Raw genomic sequence first — 21,118 nt, forward strand, 5'->3', positions numbered from 1 at the left:
GTATGTGTAACACACGTGTGCCTGGTGCCTATAAAGATCAGAAGAGAGAACCAAATCCCCTGAAGCTAGAGCTATGGATGATGATGAGCCATCATGTGGGTGCTGATAACCAAACCTGGGTTCTCCAGAGGAGCAGCCAGTGCCTTTACTTACTAAGCCCCAATCTCTCCAGCCCCAAACACATGTACTTTTGCTGTTTTATTGAGACAGGGTCTTACTCTATAACCAATGGCAGCTCGAACTTTTGGCTGTTCTGCTGCAGCTTCCCAGGTGCTAGGGTTATGTGAGCCACCATATCTGTCTCAGAAAGTATTTTGTTAGTTTTTATTTGTTCGTTTTTGTTTGTTGATTGGTTTTTCTTTTGTTGGTTTTTGAGACTTGAAATTTGCTGTATAGGCCAGGTTAGATTTGAACTCACGGAGATCTGCCTCACTTCACCTCCAAAGTGCTGGAGTTAAAGGCATGTACCACCATACCCGGCCCTCAGAAAGTATATTCCTTAGTTATGGTTATATGTTTTGGTACTTTTTAGTAGATATAGACTGCTTCAAAGTCTAATGCTTTTTAATATCCACATTATAGCACCTATATATGTATATTTGAGTAATATTATAATATAAATAAATATGATAATGACACCTGCAGTCAATGCTAATCTTTGCAAAGTACTATGCATTCCCAATAGATGTTATCCAGTTTTTTAGTATATAATATCAGCAAAGCTCAGGGGAAAATGAGTAATAACGAGTTTTTTAAAATGGGTGCAGTTAAGAGCACTGATAGCTCTTCCAGAGGATGTAGGTTCAATTCCCAACACCCACACGGCATCTCTTACAACCTTTTGTAATTGAAGATCCAGAGCCTCCGACATTCACTTCTGGCTTCCTTGAGTGCTGAAACATGTGGTGCCCAGACATAAATGCAGGCAAAACACCCACATGCAAAATAAAAATTTAAAAATGTATTAAGTGGTAAGAAATAATTGTTTAGAATCATTATGTTAACAACAGTATAATCTATGAACTGGAAACGTTATTAATTTTTAATTAGATTTATTTTTAAAGGTTTGTTTATCTGTTTCTTTTGTATGAGTTCTCTGTCTGCATACATGCTTGCATGCCAGAAGACGGCATCATATCCATCATAGATGGTTGTGAGAAGCCATTTGTCATGTGGTTGCTGGGAGTTGAACTCAGGAGCTCTAAAAGAGCAACTAGTGCTCGTAACTGGTAAGCCATCTCTCCAGCCCATGTTTTTCCAAGACAAGCTTTCTCTGTGTAATACTATCAGCTGTCCTGGAACTAGCTTTATAGACTAGGCTAGCTTCAAACTTACAGATCCTCCTGCTTCTACCTGCCAAGTGTTGGGATTAAGGACATGCATCACCATGCCTGGATTACTAATTTCTCTTAAGATAAATTATATAAAACATCAAAATTGTATAGGAATGAGATTTCATATGATATTTCAATACCTATATACCTTGTATAATATTAAATCAAGTTAAACATGTCTACTCAAATATTCATTATCTGTCATGAAAAAAATGGAAGTTTTTTTCCTAAGCTTTAGAAATGAATGGTGTGTAACTTTCAGTAGTCTCTAAGCTATGCGACAACATACTAGATCTCCTTGCTCCTACTGGTAACTTAGATCCCACTGATCAACTCACCCATCTCTCTCCTCTAACTCTCTTCTCCCACGGGCAACCACCACTGTGCTCTCAACTCCTGTGAAATCAACCTTTCTGTATTCCACATATGAGTGAGATCGTGAAATACTTGCCTTTCTGTGCCTTTCTTTTTCATTTAACAGTGATCTCCAGTCCTATCCATATTGTCATAAAAGACAGAATTTTGTTCTTTTTCTTGCTCAATGGTATGTCTGTACCTTATTTTCTTAACCATGAGTAAGTAGATGGCACATAGACTGTATTTCTTAATTGTTTTGGATAGTTCTTTTGTGAACATGTGAGAGCAAGTGTCTATTTGTCCATATGTTCTTTGCATATATGTGCAGTAGTGAGATTTCTGGATCATATGGTAATTTTTAGAAAAACCTCCATACTGGCTTTCTTTTCTTTCCTTCCTTTCTTCCCTCTATCTCTTCTTTTACTCCTTTCTATCCCTCTGATTTTCTGGGATAAAGTTACAGTATATACCAGGCTGGCCTCAAACTCATAATCCTCTCCACCTCTTGACTGTCAAGCTAATTTAGAATCAACACAGAAACAAAATTCTTCTCTGAGGAAGTTTCTTGATTGTGTTAGTTATGGTGGAAAGACTATTTCATGGGCTGGGATACCAGACTGAATACAAAAGAGAAAGTGAACTGAGCCCCAGCACTCATCTCTCTATGCCTCTTGGTTGTGGATGTACCGTGAGCTTCTTCACACTCCTGTTACCATGCCTAGCCAGAAGGCATAATAGTCTGCAGCACTGTGGTAGTCTCTACGCCATCATGATAGTCTACACCATCATGGCAATCTACGCCATCATGAGAGTCTACACCATCATCGCAGACTGTGCCATCATGGCAGACTGCACCATCATGGCAATCTATGCCATCATGACAGACTGCACCATCATCAAGCTGTGAGCCAAATAAACCTTTTCTCCACTAAGTTGCTTTGTCAGGTATTTTTGTCACAGCGATGAGAAAATGATATAGAACTCTGGTACTGAGAAATGGCCCCTGATGTGATAAACCTGGCCATGGTGTTTACTCTGCTGGATTTCAATCTTCTTTTATCCTATCTTTCCCTGTTATATCCCATGCCTCCATTTTAGACTGAGACGATTTACTCTTTCCCATGGTATATTAGAAAGTATATATTGTAAAAAAAATAATAATAATTTATAGGACCTGAAAGTAAGAAAAGTCTCTGAACTTATACTTTTAAATGGTTTAGGGCTATTAAAGACCATTGGAACTTTAGGGAAGGGGCAGTAAGGGCTTGATCAAAAGGCCCTATCCATGGGGACTTTTGAAGTTGGACTTGGTGTATTTTGCCTTGTGAGTTGGTCATGAGCCTATGGGGCCAAGGAGTGGAAGGATATGACTTAAAAGTGATGTTCAAATACAAGATGACATGGCGGTAGAATTGTAATGGTTAACCTTGATGTCAACTTGATGGTATTTAGAGTAAGATGGTATTTCCATGGGGATGGAAACAAAGCTCTGAGCATGCCATTTAGAGAATACATTTAGTTAACTGAGGAGGAGATGCCCTAAGTGTAGGTAGGCACCATTCCACGGGCTGGGGTTCCAGAATGAATAAAAAGGCAAATGCCAGTGGAGCACCAGCATTTACCTTTCTCTGCAGATGCAATGTATGGAACCAGGGTCTTCATTCCCTATCATTCCCTTCAAATATAAGCCAAAATTAACCCTCCATGCCTTAAATCGTTTTGTCAGGTATTTTTGCCATAGCAATGAGAAAAGTGACTAACACAGCCTCCACGCACCTGAGTGCCAGGCTTACAGACACACCACTATACCCAGCTTCCATACTGTTTTCAGTAATGGCTGCCTTAGTTTACAGCTCCACTAACAGTATGCAGGGGTTGCCTTTTCTATACATTCTTGCCAGCATTTATCTTTTGTTTTTACTTTATTGTTAGGAAGTATAGTATATGCTTCTCTGTGTATAAAGAGGCCAGAGAACAACTTTGTGAATAAATTCTCCTACCTTAATGCTGGTTTCAGGGCTCAAACTCAGGGTGTCAGACAAGTGATTTTACCTTCTGAGCTACCTTCCAGGCCCTGCTCTGCTTGTTTAATTTTATCTGCATGTCTGTGTATGTACCACATGTGTCCAGTGCCCACGGAGGCCAGAGGGCATCGACCCCATTGGAACTATAATTACAGATGGTTGTGAGCAAACAGTGTGGGTGCTGGGAACTGAACCTGGGTTCTGTGGAGAAGTAACTAGTGATCTTAACCCCTGAGTCATCTCTCCAGTCCCACATTTTCTCCCCAAGACAGCGTTTTTCTGTGTAGCCCTGGTTGTCCTGAAACTCACTCTGGAGACCAGATGGCCTCAAACTCAGAGATCTGCCTGTCACTGCCTCTGGAGTGCTGCGATTAAAGACATGTGCCACCATGCCTGGCTCCAGCTGCCACTTGAGTTTGGAGTAGAGTGGGGTTATGTCACGTTGTGGTTTTTACTTGTATTTCTTTGATGGCTATTGGTCCTGAATATCTGTATCTCTGTTCCCCATAGGAATGCCTTCTTTTGAGATCTACTGCCAATTTTAAAGTCAGGCTACTTATATTCTTTGATGTTAATTTTTTGTATGTTCCTTACACATTTTGGTCAATATCCAGAATATCACTATTCAGACAGGGCATGGTAGTTCATACCTTTAATCCCTGCACTCAGGAAGCAGAGGCAGGTCAATCTGTGAATTTGAGCCTAGCCTGGTCTACATAGAAAGCTCCTGGATAGCCATGGCTACATAGAAAAACCTCATCTTGAAAATACCAAATAAATAAATAAATAGATAGATAGCAATAAAATTTGAGTCACTAAAGTAATGTTGACCACTGCTGTACTTGTTAGATGCATAATAAATGAAGGTTTTCTAAGTTAAACGCAAAGATTGTTGCTTTTGCTGCATAAGGCCTTTTAGTATAATTTCACTTGTCCATTCTTGTTTTTTATTTCCTTATTTTTTTAATGTCCTGTTCAAAAGTGTCCTTTCCCATCCGAAAGTCCTGAAGTTTTTTCTAGTTGTTTCATAGTTTCAGGTCTTAGACTTGAATGTTTAGTAGATGTTGAGTTATTTTGGGGGACCTGTAAGAGGTAGGAGCCCACCTTTATTATACATGTGGACACCTAGTTTTCACAAAATCATTTATTGAAAATGCTATCCTGTTTCCTGTGCGTGTTCATTGCATCTTTATCAAAAGTCAGTTGGCTCTAGGAGCTCATATCAGTTTTTCTAAGATATTTATTCTATTCTTCTGGTTTGTGTGTCACGTTTTATGGCAGTAATTTGGCATTCTGATTTCTATAGCTTTGTGTATTTTGAAGTCAGGTAGTACAATATTTTTCAGCTTTGTTCTTTTTACACAAGATCATTTTGACTATTTCAATTTTCAAATAGCCTATCTGAAATAATGTTTTTGCTTGTTTGTTTGTTTGAATGATTCTATCTTTGCTTTGCCCATGACAAAACAAAATTGTCAGTCTGATAAAACCAAAACTAAATTAAAACAGCAGAAGCTGTTTACAATAACAATGACTCTTCCGGAGATGAATCACTCTGACTTGGCAGCTGTTTTAGAAGACAAGTTCTTAGGACGAAAGTCATCTAAAGTCAAGCGGAGTCTCTGATTTGGGACTTTGGAGTTTCACACTCTATATAGGTGAAAAGAAAAAATGAAGAATAGTATGTGCACACACAGTTTGAAGCATAACTGCCATTTAAAAATATAGTTCACATACTGTAGCAATCACAGCATTTCTTAATTCGTAAGTGTGCTGAATTATAAAAAGGCACCCCTAACACTTACAGTGATTTTTCTAGTTTTGTATCATATGAAAATTGGTTCTATATCGATCTCCTCTTGAATTATTTCATTCATAATTTAGAACATTGTCCTAAAAATTTATTTGAAGCTGTCAAAGTTGTAATTACTTTATGGCATTTGAAAAGAAATGATGTTCTTTGCTTTGTGAGTTAAGAAAAAAGAAAAGGATAATTGTGTGCCCATACTATTAACAGTAATTGTAACAACAATTACATTAACGTTGTGATTTTCCAGTCTTACAGTTTGGAGCTATTTTTAAATTCAGTCCTGGGGATTAAACATAGAGTCTTGCAGTGCTAGACAAATGCTCTAACACTAAGCTACATTCACAGCCTGTAGGGGCTTCTAAATGCTTAATGAATTTTCTTATCTCTGAAATCAAGGCATATACTTAAATAGTTGGTTCAGAGAATATATAGAAATATATAACAGATGATCAGAAATACAGATTTTTTTCTTTTAGAATCAGGAAACATTATTCCAAGTGGTTCATCTAAAATAATATGCACATGTCATTAAAAGTCGCTGTCTGTGATTTCACTGCTAGCATGGTCCAGCCCATGACGTGACTACAGTGAGAAGTCCATCTACTATGAAACACCGTTCTGCCTTTTACGAGTCAGCTCAGATGTTTGCTCTTTCTCTGGGCCATCCTGACTCTCTCAACCTGAAAGGCTCTCCTGTCCTTTGAATTCCTGTGTCTTTCACCTATCGTTGTTATATGGTCTTAAAATAATAAGCATAAAGATTCATATGCACATCCTGCCCTTCAAATGTAAGCTTCTAAAGACTGAAAGGTGTGTATTGCACACCTTCCTTATCCTCCAACATGTTGTTTTACATTTAGAATTTACGTAATAACTACTGTGTGACAGCTTGTTAAACTGAGGGGAATCGAGTCTGGAGAGGAGGTGTTCTGTAAGGGGACCTGAGTTCAGTTCCCAGCACCCACATAGTGGCTCATAGCCATCCCCAGCTCCTTTCTGACTTCTGCAGGCACAATGCACACATGGTACACATATATACATACAGGCAAAGCATCCATACACCTAAAATAAAATAATGTCTAAAACAAGAAAATGTATAGAATAAACTATAGTCTGTTGATACAAATGAGTTGAGTCTGAAAAAGGTACTAAAGTCCTACAGAGAGGTGGATTGTTGAATCAGATGGTCCACTCCATTCTAGTATGCTCCATTTATACCGTCACCACCAAAGGTAAGGATGGAGTAACCCTGGTGAGAAGTCTCGCGCAAGAGGGTGAATATGTCCAGTTCTTAGGAATGGGATTGTTTTGTTTATCTTTTGAGATAGTGTTTCTCTGTGTAACCACCTCAACTGTCCTGGAACTTGATTTGTAGACCACGCTGGCCTCGAACTCACAGAGATCTGCTTGCCTCTGTCTCCCAAGTGCTGGGACTAAAGGTGTGCGCCACCACTGCCCGGCTAAATGAGGTTATTTTTAAAAGAGACAAATGGGTACTCAGCTGCAGCACACAGAACCCTAAAGGGGCCCGAGAAGGCACACACACTTTATACTTACTGAATTGTACTCACCAGCATCCTCAGCCACAATAAAAGACTCAGGTGTCCGTTCAGGGAGAGGAGGGGGAATTTCATCATCTATCCTCAGAGAAGTTGCTGTCCAAATAACGAAAATGTAATCACAATTTTTTGATAACAAAGGAAATCCTTAGATTCCAATATAATCCTAAATATAAATTTAACAGATTTGTATTTACTCACTCTACGAAAAAAATAAATTTGTCTTTAGGTAAAAGCTTTACTTGTTCTTGGAAATTTTTTACTGGGTTTAAAGGTTTGAATGTCTCCAAATGTTTCGATAAAGTCACTGTTAGGATGGTTTGGAATGTTCTCTAACTCTTTCCTTTTGTTTCCTATAGAATTCCTAATAGGATATTTTCATCAGTTAAACATTCACTTACATAGAAGGCAAAAAATAATCCTTTTTCCATTCTATACAGAATCACTCTGGATGCTTATTACAGAAAAAGGAAGTGTTCATTAAAGAAGGAGAAAATTTGGGGGATGGAAGTGAACTAGAGAGCTACGGCAAACTCAAAGGCCTACAGAGTTTTCTGATAATTAAAAAAAAAATCAGAATCTTTGTAGTATTATAAGAAACTGCCACCAGGTGGCAGACATGTTGATTTCTCTGCAATATGAAAATAACTTGCTTTTGATGATCTGAGAAGTTTAAAGCATAATGGTTATTTATAAAAAGAAAACATCAGATGGCGAGGTGTCTCAGTGTGTGAAGGCTCTTGCTACTAAGCCTGACAGCAGAGTGCAGTCCCCAGAACCCATGTGGCAGAAGTAGAAAATTCACTCCGCAAGCTGTTCTCTCACCTAGACACAGACACACACACACCACCCACTCACATACACGTTAATAAAGAAAGCAAAATTCCTTAAATTTTAAATATAATTGAACTGTAAAATAATTAGTTCAAAAGAAGAACTTTCTCAGATCCAGATTTAAAAAAATTGCAACAAATTTGCTAGGTTTTCATAGTACATCCTTATCAAGAATTCAAAGTCATCCTTGTTTATTTAAAGAATTTGATGCCAGCATGGGTTACATGAGACCCTTTCTGAAAAAAAAAACAGGAAAAACAAACAACAAACAAACAGAAAACCAAAACAAGCAAATAAAACTTGGGCCTGGGGAAATGATGGTTTACTGTCAGGATGAGCCCCCAGAGTTCAGATTCCCAGCATCCATGGAAGAAGCCCAGCACTGGAGGAGAAGGGGCGGAGACAAGGGCTTGCTTACCCAGCCTGGGGTAGGGCAGTGAGAGGCAAGCTCTGAGGTCAGTGAGACACATCCTAAGATTATAAGGCAGAGAGTGACAGAGCAATTCCCCTGAGATCTTCACTTCACCTCCACATGCGTGTACCTACAAACATACACATAAACGTGCCACACAGAGAAGGAAAGAGAGAACTAAGCCCCACACTTGAGAGTCTGAGGCAGTGAGTCTAGGCTGGCTTTGGGAGAAAGATCCTATCTAAATAGGAAAGGAACACAGGCCGGGACTATCCCTCCATGACAGAGCCCTTGTCTGACTTGCTAGACTCAAGTCCCATGACTTCAAAAAGAGAAAAAAGGAAACGGCAATCAATAATGTTATACAGCAAACGTTTTCTGTGCTTTCTAAGTCAATGCTCCTTATAGATTATCTGGCGATATGCCTAAACAAATTAAAGCTGCTCTTTGCCTCCTTTATCCTTTATGTCAGATTACTAGGGTCTGGGCTGGAGGTTCCACTCAAACACCGGCCTGACATGCACGAGACACTAGGTCCAATCCACTTCATTAAAAAGAAGGGAAGGGAGAAGGAAACAATGAGCACATGATAATCTCTAATGGTATGTTCACCACTACTTTCTGACTACTCAGTCAAACAAAACAGTATGTCTGATATGTAAAAATCTAGAATTATAAGAGATAAAGAGGAAAATTGTATTAAAAGATTTAAAAAGTCACACAATACTAAGCAAATATTCTCATCTGCTAAGATGAGAAAAGTGCAGGAAATTAGATCCTACCCTTCCCACTCATACAGGAAAAGAGTTCAATGCTTAGCAATGTGGTCAACTCATTACAGGCATGTAGGAGGAGGCCGCTTGTTTGTCCCGGTCGCCCAGAACCAAAAATAACCACACAGAAACTATATTAATTAAAACGCTGCTTGGCCCATTAGCTCTAGCTTCTTATTGGCTAACTCCTACATCTTAATTTAACCCATTTCTATTAATCTGAATATTACCACGAGGTCATGGCCTACCAGCAAAGTTTCAGCACGTCTATCTCCAGCAGCGGCTCCATGGCTTCTCTCCAACTCCGCCTTCCCACTCCCATGCTGTAGGCCAAGCCAGTTCTTTAATCATTAACCAATAAAAGCAACAAAGGCTTATAAGTGTGTATCAATCATTTCTAGGTGCCTGTGCAGTGCTGTTGACCAGTCTGCCCTCTGTATCTGGGAAGCTGTTTCTGTTAAAGGTAAATTGTGGGCTGTTGGTAAACAAGTCTGGAATGAGGTTGGCCAAGCCTTCCCTTTGGCGTAGATAGACCCCCAGATCTGACAGCTTAATTGTTTGCTCTCTTCAATTTAGTACACCATCAGAACACCCTAGAACTTATTTCTTTGTGGAGGAAAAGAAGAAAAAGAAGCAGAGAAAGAGAAGGGTTAGGGTAAGCAGAAACAAAAATATTTAATAGAAACAAGGCAAGTTCCAAAACGTTACACAGATTTTAGAACATAGCTTACCTTCTATAGCTGTCTGCTGGTTTAATGGTGGGGATGGCCTGGTCAGAGGGTTTGCCGTTAAAGATTCATGTGAGTTGCAATAAGAAAGGGAGGTTGTAGAAGAGGCTGGCAATGGAGTACAAGGCAAAGAGGCCCGGTCTCGCTTCTCAGGCAGATCAAAAGACCTCTTAGAATCAGCACTGTTTGGAGGTGATGGTGGAAAGAACGGATCTTCTACTAACGACATGCAAGAATGCACTCTAAAAGGCTTGGGGCTGGGCTGTGGTACACAAGGGACAGCACGTGTCAGGTGCTCAGAGGCACGCGGCAGAGAATAATTGAGTTCCTCTGAAGAAACATGGACCGCTCTTGGCGCCTGCACCTCCATGAGACAAGGCTCAGGCAGTTGAGATTCCAAGAAGGAAGAACCGTCTTCCATGTCCAACTCATTTGTTCTTCTCGGCTGAATCAATTCAAAGGGAGTTGATTTGGTCCGTGTCACTGGCCCCTTCGAGTTGTGGCACCTGTCTGCCGTGTTTACAGGCGGAACATCAGGACACGACCCGCACACAATGGAACCAAAGTCCAGACTTGGGTATTTCTGAAGGGGATCGCCCACGACTGGAAAGGCCTTTGCCAGCCCTTCCCTGGTTATGACAGCCTTGCTGTTACACCTACAGTTCAGCTCTAAAGAGTCAAAAGAGGGGCTTGATTTAGCCGAACGCAAACCAAACTCTTCCTCGGCTCTTATTTCAAAAGTCCTATCATAGGAAGAGGCGTCTGCGCTTTTCACTTCAAGCCTTTGTCTTGTCGGTTTTGCATCCTTCATGGCGCTGAAAGAGAAGGAGAAAAAGATGATGCCACACCGGGAAGGGGTCTCTTCTGAGTAGCACAGCAGTGCAGGCATGAGACGTCATCCCCTAGTTATAATTAGTCAGCATTTAGATATGCCAAATTTACTCACTTTTTTGGTAAATCCGGAGGACAAGAGTCAGCTTGTACAGTGAGATTTTGTTCAGGAACTGAAAATCCTGCTTCGATCTTCAAGAGAAAGGTCAGAGCTTTGTGTTTGATTGGTTGGCTTTGTTTTTTAATGAAGCAATGTCAATAAAGTATTTTAATACTCGAAGGCTAGGAAGTGATAACCCCCAACAATCCCTGCCCCAACACACACACACACAGAAGGCACAGGGACCATCATGGAAAAGGGGAGAGAAAGATCAGGGAGTTAGTTCTGAACTCAGTGTATCCTGGACATAAGACCAATACATTCGTGAAATCAAGCCAGCAGTCGGCCTTCCGGCATGGAAGGGGAGCATGGGCTGAATAAGACCCATCCCGAGCTGAGCTGGTATGGACAGCTGATGGCTTCTGGGGACGGGAGAATCAGGCTTTATTCAGAAGGTGGCTCCTTGCTCCAGTGGCTGGCCCCACGCCCATGAGCACATGAGCAGCACAAATTAGAGTTGGTGGGTTATTTTTTTTATAAAAGAGGACATGAAGTTAAGAAGGGGTAGAGAAATAGGTGGTAGGTTCTGGGAAGAAGTAGGGGGAGAAGTAGGGATAAACATGATTAAAATATATTGTAATAAATTCTTATAGAATTAACAAAAAATTGTATTAAATATAAAGCTGCATTATTTAGCTTAGATGAGTTAGTATAAAATAAATGACAGTTTGTTTTAAAAAGAAAGATTCCATTGAATAGCCTAACTTTACATTTTAAGGAGCACTGTGTGTGTGTGTGTGTGTGTGTGTGTGTGTGTATGTGACTAAAATCAATCTCAAACTTTGCAACAGCAAGTAAATATTGAAGATTAGAGAGGAGATAATGAAATAGAGAACAAGAAAAATTGGAAAAACTGAACAAATTCTAAATATCAACAAAGTTGATCAAACTTTAGTTACATTAGAGGAAAAAAATTCACCAGGTGGTGGTGGCACACGCCTTTAATCCCCGCACTCTGGAGATAGAAGCAGGAGGATCTCTGTGAGTTCGAGGCCAACATGGTCTAAAGCGTGAGTTCCAGGACAGTCAGGGCTACAAAGAAATCCTGTCTCAAACAAAACAAACAAAAAACCTCAAAGTAGTAATCAAAAGTGAAAATGCAGGGACTGAATAGATAGCACATTTGGTAAAGTACTTATGCTCAAGTCCCAGAACAGGTCCTTCAAGAAAATAAAAAGTGGACTGGTGTGACACACCTGTTATCCCTGTACCAGAGAGGTGGAGGCAAAGGACCCCCGAGCCTCCTGGTAGTCAACCTATCCTAACCAGGGAGATACTCGATCTCAAAAGATCAGGTTGGTGGCTCCTGAAGAATGACACCCACAGTTGACCTCTGGCCTCATATGTATACATGCTCACATAGCTACACATGTGTCCTCACACGCAAGATGAAAATGTGGACGTTATAACCAATCTCATGGAAACAAAAAGAATTAAAATATTATGAGCAATCACATAGGAGTCCCATATATATTGATTGCATGCTAACAAATTGGACAACCTAGATAAGATGGTTAAGAGATACCCACTCTACCAAACTAGATAAGATGGTTAAGTGATACCCACTCTACTAAACCAGATAAGATGGTTAAGAGATACCCTCTCTACCAAACTAGTAAAGGGAAAACCAGAAAAATCTAAATAGAACTCAACTAATAAGGCGACTGAATCAATAATGGAAACTAAAGAGTCTCTGGGTTCAGACCCCAGGACTAGGCGGGGAAGGGCAGGGGACAGATAAATGTTAGCAAGACTATAGAAGGGCCCATTTATGTACCGTTGGTGGAAATGTGAACTAGTAAACGTATTATTACAAGTCAGTGTGGAGATACCTCAAAAAAATTAAAAACAGAACTACCATATAATTTATCAGTTTAACTTCTGATATTTCTAGAGGAAATGAAATCTATGTAGTGTACTCAAAAGTGGCGCATTCACAATAGACAAGTTACGGAGTCAAACTAAGTATCCACCCATAGATGAATGGGTACAAAAAACATAGCATGTATTCACATGCTATTGCATTCGTGTTATAAGGGAATACTATTACCCCCTTTAGAAAGAAGGGAATAATGGCCTGGGGGAGGACCTGTGTTAGACCCCCAGCAATCACATAAAAGCCTGGTAGGATGGACCTGTAACCCCGGTATTGAAGGCAAGACACAGGTAGATCCAGGGGAGAGAGAGCTTGTTGACCAGTCAATCTAATCAAAATAAAGAGCTCTAATTTCACTGGGGAAGACATCCTGATGTTAACCTCTGGCCTCTACATGTGTCTACACTGGTAAGTGTACATACATATGTGCACACCTATTACACACACAGTGCCGGGCATGGTAACACAGACTTGTAATTTCAGCTACTTAGGAAGCTGAGGCCAGAGGATCGTAAGTTCATGGCCAATTTGGACAATTTAGCAAAACTCTGTCTCAAAAAGTTGAAAACCAGAGCTGATGATATAGCTCAATGCTAAAGCAATTGTCTGACATTCACAAGGCCATATGTTCAATTCCAAGTACCATTTTTGTAAGTGGGTGGACGGTCTGGAAAGATTGGTTAAGAGCATTGGCTGCTCTTCCAGAGGTTCTGAGTTCAATTCCCAGCAACCACATGGTGGCTCTCAACCATCTTTAGTGGGATCTGGTGCCCTCTTCTTGCATAAATTCATACATGCAGACAGAACACTCACATAAAATAAATAAATCTGGAAAGAAAAATGGTAAGGATATTTTGTTATTTTTGACAACATGAACAAACCTAGAGGACATTGTGCTAAGTAAAATGAGCAATCATGGAAAGAGAAATATTGCATAATTCCTATATAGACTCTAAGGTAATCCAAATTCATACACACATAGAGTAGAATGGGAACTACCAGACACTAGCAGAGGGAGGTTTCAAGGCAATGTTGGTCAATAGATACAAAATTTCAACTAGATAAAAAGAATGAGTTCAAGAGGTTTACTATAAAACATAATTACTACATTTAATAATGAGGTATTTTGTATTAGAAAACTGCATAGAATATAGGTCTTAAATTATAAATATATAAAGGAATAATTTGTTTGATTTAGTCATTACAGAACATATACAAACCTTAAAACATCATATTGTACATTATAAATATATTCAATTTTGCTTTGTTTTGTTTTTTGTTCTTTGATACCGGGTTTCACTGTGTAGCCCTTGCTAGTCTGGAACTCGCCAAGCTGGCCTCCAAACTCACAGGGATTGAAGCTATGTATCACCACACCGGGCTCAATTAAAAAAAAGCAAACATTTTTTTTGTGGGATGTATGCTAAAGTAAGACAGATGAGACCTGGTAAAACATTTACCTGTGAATTTATAAACTTAACTTGCTGATAATTGCCTAAAACTTGGGATCAAAACACAAGCTTGCCCTAATTAAATTCAGCTTCTAAAGTTAGCTGAAATTTATATGTAAAAAGCTAACCAAGGTGTGAATATTTTTAAGTTAAACTACCCCAAATGAATTTGTTCTCCACAGGAGATTCTGACATAACCCTATGAAAGAAATCCTGACATTCCAATTCAGTTGTGACTGTACATAAACCCTACAAATAATCTGAGTCAGTTTGGCCAAAAACATATAAAAAATATGTAATGTCAGCATTACCTCTCTTCCAGAGTGCTCGTCTCCAATAATAACCATATGCCTCTTAAATAGCTCTAACACTGCACTGTTGACCAGTTCGTACTGTTCCTGAAGAGCATCCCAAGCCAGGCAAATGAAGAAAATAAATATATCAGGTGAGTAACAGAAACAATTCAAAATAGGAACATCAATCAACATACGTTACTAAACTCAGTAACAGTGCTTTGTGTTGTGTGACTCATGCTTTTAGGCTACAAGAAATACTTATTTTACGTAACTCTAGCTAACATGCAAGGATTTTATGCCATGTTTCTTTCATACTCTAACCCTACTTTATACTTATCTTTTATCTCTCTGTTTTCTTCCCTAGCATTTTTTTTATTTACATGTTATCCTAAATATATCTTGAATAAATCACCTTCATTTATGAAAATAAATCAGGTAATGGGTAGTATATGAACTGACAGCTTCAATATGTATTCGCCAATTGACCTTCACAATTGCTCTATGAAGGAGGAAGGCTATTATACCTGTTTACAGTCAGTTTGTCCAAGGCCATTCAGAAGTAATTCCTGCATGTGGCTTACAAACTGAGTCTTCTGACTTAGCTTAGTGTATTTAGATCAAGTTGCTGAAATTGTGTCCGAGCAAAGATACCAAAGAAAAGTAAACCACTGGATAAAAGTTGCAAATCTGTGGTTACAAAAGGATTCAATGTAGAGAAAGGAGCCCTCTCTCTTACCATGTATGACAAGGTTTAAGGCTTGTAATACTTGTAATGCTTCTCTTTGACCTTTCTCCTTCCTGGAGCACTTCCTCTAATACTTACACAATCTCATACAAGTAAAGGGCATTTTCAAAAGTTTTTTTTTTTTTTTTTTAGCAGAACAACGTAGCATCTATATCACCCAGCACAGTCATGGAATGCTATAATTTTTAAAAGACAGAAAATGTAGCCAGCAATTGTAGTTCGCTTCTCTAAACCCTGCACTTAGGAAGTTGAGACAGAAGGATTGTTGCAATCTCAAGCCCAGTTGGGCCTCAGTGTTAAATTCAAAGTCATACTGGGGTATGAGGTAAGACCCTGTCAGAAAGAGAGAGAGAGAGACAGAGAGAGAGAGAGAGAGAGAGAGAGAGAGAGAGAGAGAGAGAGAGAGAGAGAGAGACAGAGAGAGAGAGAGAGAGAGAGAGAGACAGAGAGAGAGAGACAAAGAGAGACAGAGAGAGGAAAAGACAGAGACAGAGACTGAGTGAGAACGGGACCCAAACAGGAAGCATCGTCTGGTGGCTAGGCTGCCATTTGCAGTGCCGGAAGAATCAGAACAACCGTTAGATTTGTTTAGCTAGGTATTAACATGGCTGAAATACGAAAGCCTCTCCGCTTCCCTTCAAACTCCTAAAACTAGGCCAGACCAGGATGAGATCTTCTGAAATGGGATATGCTTATTATTAACACTGCAGTTCATGTAACAAGGCTGCATGTTTCCTGGTGTCTCTGTGTAGTTATGCGTCCGTTGCTTTCCTTTCGAGCCTGATAGCTAAGCCAGCTAAGGCTTCCTTCTGTTTCACATAAACTTTCCCCTCATGGGTTGAATATAGAAAACACCTACGGACAACACATGAAAAATTATTTTTTCCACAATCTGTTCATGGAAAAACCTGTGTGGGCCAAACAGATACTTCTGTATTAATAGCTCTTAATTTTTTCCTTCATTCACAATTTGTATATTAAAATATCTAAGCTGGCCGGGCGGTGGTGGCGCACGCCTTTAATCCCAGCACTCGGGAGGCAGAGGCAGGCGGATCTCTGTGAGTTCGAGACCAGCCTGGTCTACAAGAGCTAGTTCCAGGACAGGCTCCAAAACCACAGAGAAACCCTGTCTCGAAAAACCAAAAAAAAAAAAAAAAAAAAAAAAAAAAAAATCTAAGCTGCCACTTTGAACTGCTTTATACCAAACTTGTCTGCAAGTTCATTTGTAAGGGACTTGAAATACTTCAAGGCCTTTTGACTTAAAGACAATTCTAAGAAAATGGATATACAAAGATACCTTACTCATAATAAATATCAATAAGAGCTTGAATGCATGAATGAATTCATGAATGGATAAATGCTAAATTCCATCTTAAAGACATATAAATGTAAAAAGTTGAGTGCAGTTATTGGTGTATAAGTGTGAAATTAACACTATAGGCAATGAGAGAGTTGGGTTTAGAAGAAAAAGGAAGAATATTCCTAGCGTAAAGTGTGGGCAGTCTATCGTGAGTTCAATGACTGCAGGACATAATACAGGCTAGTTTAAAGCTTTTTTTTTAAAGCTTGCCTATAGACAAGGAGCTGTAGGGAAATGGTAACAGTGACAATCACTATGTAACAGGCCTGTCCTAATGTTATTTTTCATTGCTTCATAACATAGAAATTTTATCATTTCTTGAAGTAGAAATGAGAAGTCCCTGATTTTCTGTGGCTTCATAGATGGATTTGTAACTACAAAATTTCAAATTAATTTATGATCCACAACATCGGCCAGTTCTTTCTAATAAATCAAACTCATTGGATTTTTTTCAATTTCCTTGTAAACAAGAAATAATATTATAGACAATAAAATATGAGGAATGAAAACAATCTGACTGGGACAAGGGCTACAAGAAACGCTGGGATATCCAGAGTTAGAGAAAAACGCATAGTAAATTCGTCTCCCCCCTGAACACACGGCAGATTCTGGATGTCACAGACAAGCAGCAGGATACAGACACACATTGTCATCCGTTCACTGTAGTCCTTACCTGAGTTTGAACTAGCGAAGGCCTCTGTGTTCGCATTTCCTGGATCAAACTAAAAACACTGAAGTTCTCGGGAACTATCTGTCAAATCAAAGAGAAAAATATTTTACTTATTTTTATGTTTTTGCTCACAAATCATACCACTTTCTCACAGTACTGTACTCCTCTGACACTTATTCTTCTAGTAGAGAATAACACCAAGAATCTATTTTTTCTCTCTCCTTCCTACCCTCTCTTTGTTTCTTTCTGACAGGGTTTCATTTAGCCCAAGTTGGCCTTCACCTTGCTGTGTAGCCAAGGGCAACCTTCAGCTTTTTCTACCTACCTAGCGCTAGGATTACAGGTATGTGCCACCACACCATGCCCCAGGTTTGCACAGTTAGACAGATCACCCGTGAAACATTATTATCCAACCACTCTACCAACGAACAATATCCCTAGCCCCAAGAATGCACTACAAAACATGTGGTTTTATTTTCTGCGCATGAGTGCTTGCATACAAATGCACCACTTGGGTGCAGAAGAGGCCATTGGATCCCTTGGACCTAGAGCTACTGATGATCGTGAACTGACATGTGGTTGCTGAGAATCAAGCAAGTACTCTGAACTACCCCGAGCCATTACCTCCAGCCCCAAAAATGCATTTTGAAAGCCAATACTTTCTTATAGTTTTCACCTTGGTTTAGAACAGTGGTCTCTACCTTCCTAGTACTGTGACCTTTTAATACATGTTGTGGTATTCCTCATGTTGTAGTGATCCCCAAAGATAAAATTATTTTCATTGCTACTTCATAATTGTAATTTTGCTGCTATTATGAATTATAATGTAAATATCTGTGTTTTTTGATGTTCTTGGTCAACCCCTGTAAAAGGGTCATTTGACTCCAAAGGGCCTGTGACCCACAGGTTGAGAACCACTCAGCAGCTATGCCTGAAAAAGACTGATTAATATGATTTTGAACAATTTTACATGATGGATAAAAAGTCTAATACCACAAAAATAAGGCTAAATAGATAAGTCATCTGAGGTTTTATGAAATAAAAGAAGTTAGAAAATCTAAAGCTCATATTTTAAACTTTTCAGTTCCAAACAGACATAAACACTGACTTCTAGGGACTGACGAGATGACTCAGCAGCTAAGAGTACTGGCTCTTCCAGAGAACCCAGGTTCCATTCCCAGTACCTACTTGGCAGCTCACAACTGTCTGTAGCTATAGTTCCAAGGATCTGATGCTTTCTTCTGGCCTCTGTGGGCACCAGGCATATACACAGGCAGGTGTAATACCCATGGACATAATGTTTGAATTTTTTCTAATTGGCCAAGTGTGGTGGTGCACATATTTAATCCTAGCACTCAGGAGACAGAAGTCAGATCTCTCTCTCTCTCTCTCTCTCTCTCTCTCTCTCTCTCTCTCTCTCTCTCCCTCCCTCCCTCCCTCCCTCCTTCCCTCTCTCCCTGCTTTTGTTTTGTTTTGTTTTCTCTTTAGCTTTGGTTCCTGTCCTGGAACTCACTCTGTAGACCAGGCTGGCCTCAAACTCACAGAGATCCATCTGCCTCTGCCTCCCGAGCGCTGGAATTAAAGGTGTGCACTGCCACTGCCCAGCTAAGTCAGATCTCTTGAGTTTGAAGGCAGCCTGGTCTACAAAGCAAGTTCCAGGACAGCCAGGGCTACACAGTGAAACTCTGTCTTGGAAAAAAAAATTCCCTAGTGCTGGAGAGATAATTCAGTTGGTAAAGGGCAGGCCATGTTAGCATGAGGACTTGAGTTCAGATCCCCAGCCCCTGCACAAAAGCCAGGCATGTCTGAAATTCCAGTGCGCAGGGAGACAAGTGGGTCCCTGGAGCCCATTGGCTAGGCAGCCTATCAAAATTAAGATTCAGTAGAGACTATGTCTCAAAAAAATAAGGCAAATATTAAGAGAGACCCCGATATGAATCTCTGTCCTCCATCTGCACATCCACGTGCATACATATGCAACCTGTGCACATATCCATGCAAACACACACACACACGCATGCGCGCGCGCGCACACACACACATACACACACATACACGCGCGCGCATACACACACACACACACACACACACATGCACACACACACGCGTGCGCGCGCACACACACACATACACACACACACTGATTTTTAGACGACAGCACAAAGCTTGATCACGATAAGCCGAAGGAGTCTTCTAAAGCCTGGATAAAGAAAGGGGAGATAAACAATCCAGGGCAGCAGTTCCCAAACTTTAGCGTTTCTCAGGATTACCCAGAGAGCTTGTCGGCTCACACCCTCCAAACTTTCCAGATTCATCAGTGGGGCAGGAATCCAGAATTTATGTTTCTAGCAAATTCTCAGGTAATGCTGACCCTGAGATGTCGCATTGGAGATCAAACCTAGGGCCTCCTGTCATAAGACAAGCCCACTGTTATTAGGCTACATCCTCTTCCCCTGAGACCATGCTTTAAGAATCACCAACTTAGGAATTAATTTAATCATAAAACAGAGTAGATTTACAAATAGCCCACTCCGTAAGACAAGATGAGTTGTGAAGATGTCCTGAAAGGAGGGAGATGCGTGCAGGAGGAAACATGGAAGTGCTTGCTGGGAAACTCACCCCGTCCTTCAGCAACATCCGTGTATAATCAATAGCACAGATGACACCTGTCCTTCCACAGCCGGCGCTGAAACAGAAGATCACGGGAGCATGTGCGCTTGTGGAGAGAGGGAACTGACAACAGCTGGGAAGTTCCTCGACTTGAGGAGGGAGAAAATGAAACTTCTCAAGTCCTGCCATGTCCCAGGACATGTTTGTCATGCCGCAGTGGACCTCAGGCGGGTATTAGCATATTCTCACAAGAGTCCCCAGCACCATTGTTCATAACTTTAAAAGAAATTTTAGGTTCTGCAAAATGTCTCATTTTGGGAGTAAAGACTCATGCTACCTTTGCCTAATAACCTGAGTTTGATCCCCAGAACCCGTATAGTGGAAGGAGACAACCAAGGAAGGAGCTCCCCAAAGTTGTGTTTGGATCTCCTCATGTAGGCTGTGATGATATGTACGCACACAATAAATGTGAAAAGAAGTGAATTTAATGCACCAGTTTAGTTTATACTACATTGCTTCAGCTATTGACTTTTTTGTCTTTGAACTGCACCCTAGCCAGAGTCTCATTTTGTTTGTTCTCAGTGGAAAGTTCATCCAGGGCATCTCACCTGCAATGAACGCAGATGGGAACACAGTCATCTTCTTGGTAACAACGGATATCCCAGATGAGCTCAAGGATCGGGTCTATAGATGAAGGCACATCGTGGTCTGGCCAGTTCTTATAATGAAACTGGTAAATAATTCTAGTTTTCTAATTTTAAAAAAACAGCCAGAATAAAAGGAGAATTCAAGGTTAGGATTCCATCTCACTCTACCAAAAAGTTAATCTGATAAAGTTTCATCTAGATCTTTTTTTCTTGCAATTTATTCTGCTTTCTTATATATAGCTCTTAAGCCTTATGAAAACAATTGAAATTAATATGAGAATGTTTTCCATTGTCTTATCCTTAACAACCTCGCCCACACAAGAGGAGGAAGATATAAACATAGTCCAAACCAAATCTTCCTCAAATTAGCGTGTCTCAAATAGGGCACAGACATGTTGGTATATTGGGTCCCCTTGCCTTTGGCAAGGCAGAGTAGAGTCTAAGGCATTATCAGCTGTAGTGTTGGTCCCCAATGTCTAACCACTGTTCACACTACCTCTAGCCAGACTACCAATATCACTTTTATGTGTGAAGCAGATTGGGGGAGAATCTCTTATGAATACGAAGACTTAATCAAGACATCAAAGGCTCTAACTCTCCCCATCACTGTACATCCAGCCTGAGTCACACACACACACACA

General features: G+C 40.1%; 1 protein-coding gene across 5 annotated transcripts in view; it reads right to left on the reverse strand.

Annotated features, from left to right (window-relative positions):
- Ptpn22 (protein tyrosine phosphatase non-receptor type 22) overlaps positions 1–21,118 on the reverse strand; it is a 56,353-nt gene that overhangs the window by 14,582 nt on the left and 20,653 nt on the right. For 3 of the 5 annotated variants that reach the window (XM_075981735.1, XM_075981734.1, XM_075981737.1), the window contains 7 exons: positions 20,439–20,581; positions 19,840–19,906; positions 17,224–17,301; positions 14,461–14,547; positions 10,778–10,854; positions 9,835–10,646; positions 7,097–7,180 (listed from right to left, as the gene is read on the reverse strand). In XM_075981735.1, the coding sequence (XP_075837850.1) occupies positions 7,097–7,180; positions 9,835–10,646; positions 10,778–10,854; positions 14,461–14,547; positions 17,224–17,301; positions 19,840–19,906; positions 20,439–20,581 (1,348 nt within the window). Of the gene's footprint in view, positions 1–7,082; positions 7,181–9,834; positions 10,647–10,777; positions 10,855–14,460; positions 14,548–17,223; positions 17,302–19,839; positions 19,907–20,438; positions 20,582–21,118 lie in introns of all 5 variants that reach the window. The other 2 variants (XR_012911405.1, XM_075981736.1) reach the window with 1 other exon arrangement.

The sequence above is a fragment of the Microtus pennsylvanicus genome, chromosome 7 (genome assembly GCF_037038515.1).
Source record: "Microtus pennsylvanicus isolate mMicPen1 chromosome 7, mMicPen1.hap1, whole genome shotgun sequence".
In the NCBI taxonomy this organism is placed as follows: domain Eukaryota; kingdom Metazoa; phylum Chordata; class Mammalia; order Rodentia; family Cricetidae; genus Microtus; species Microtus pennsylvanicus.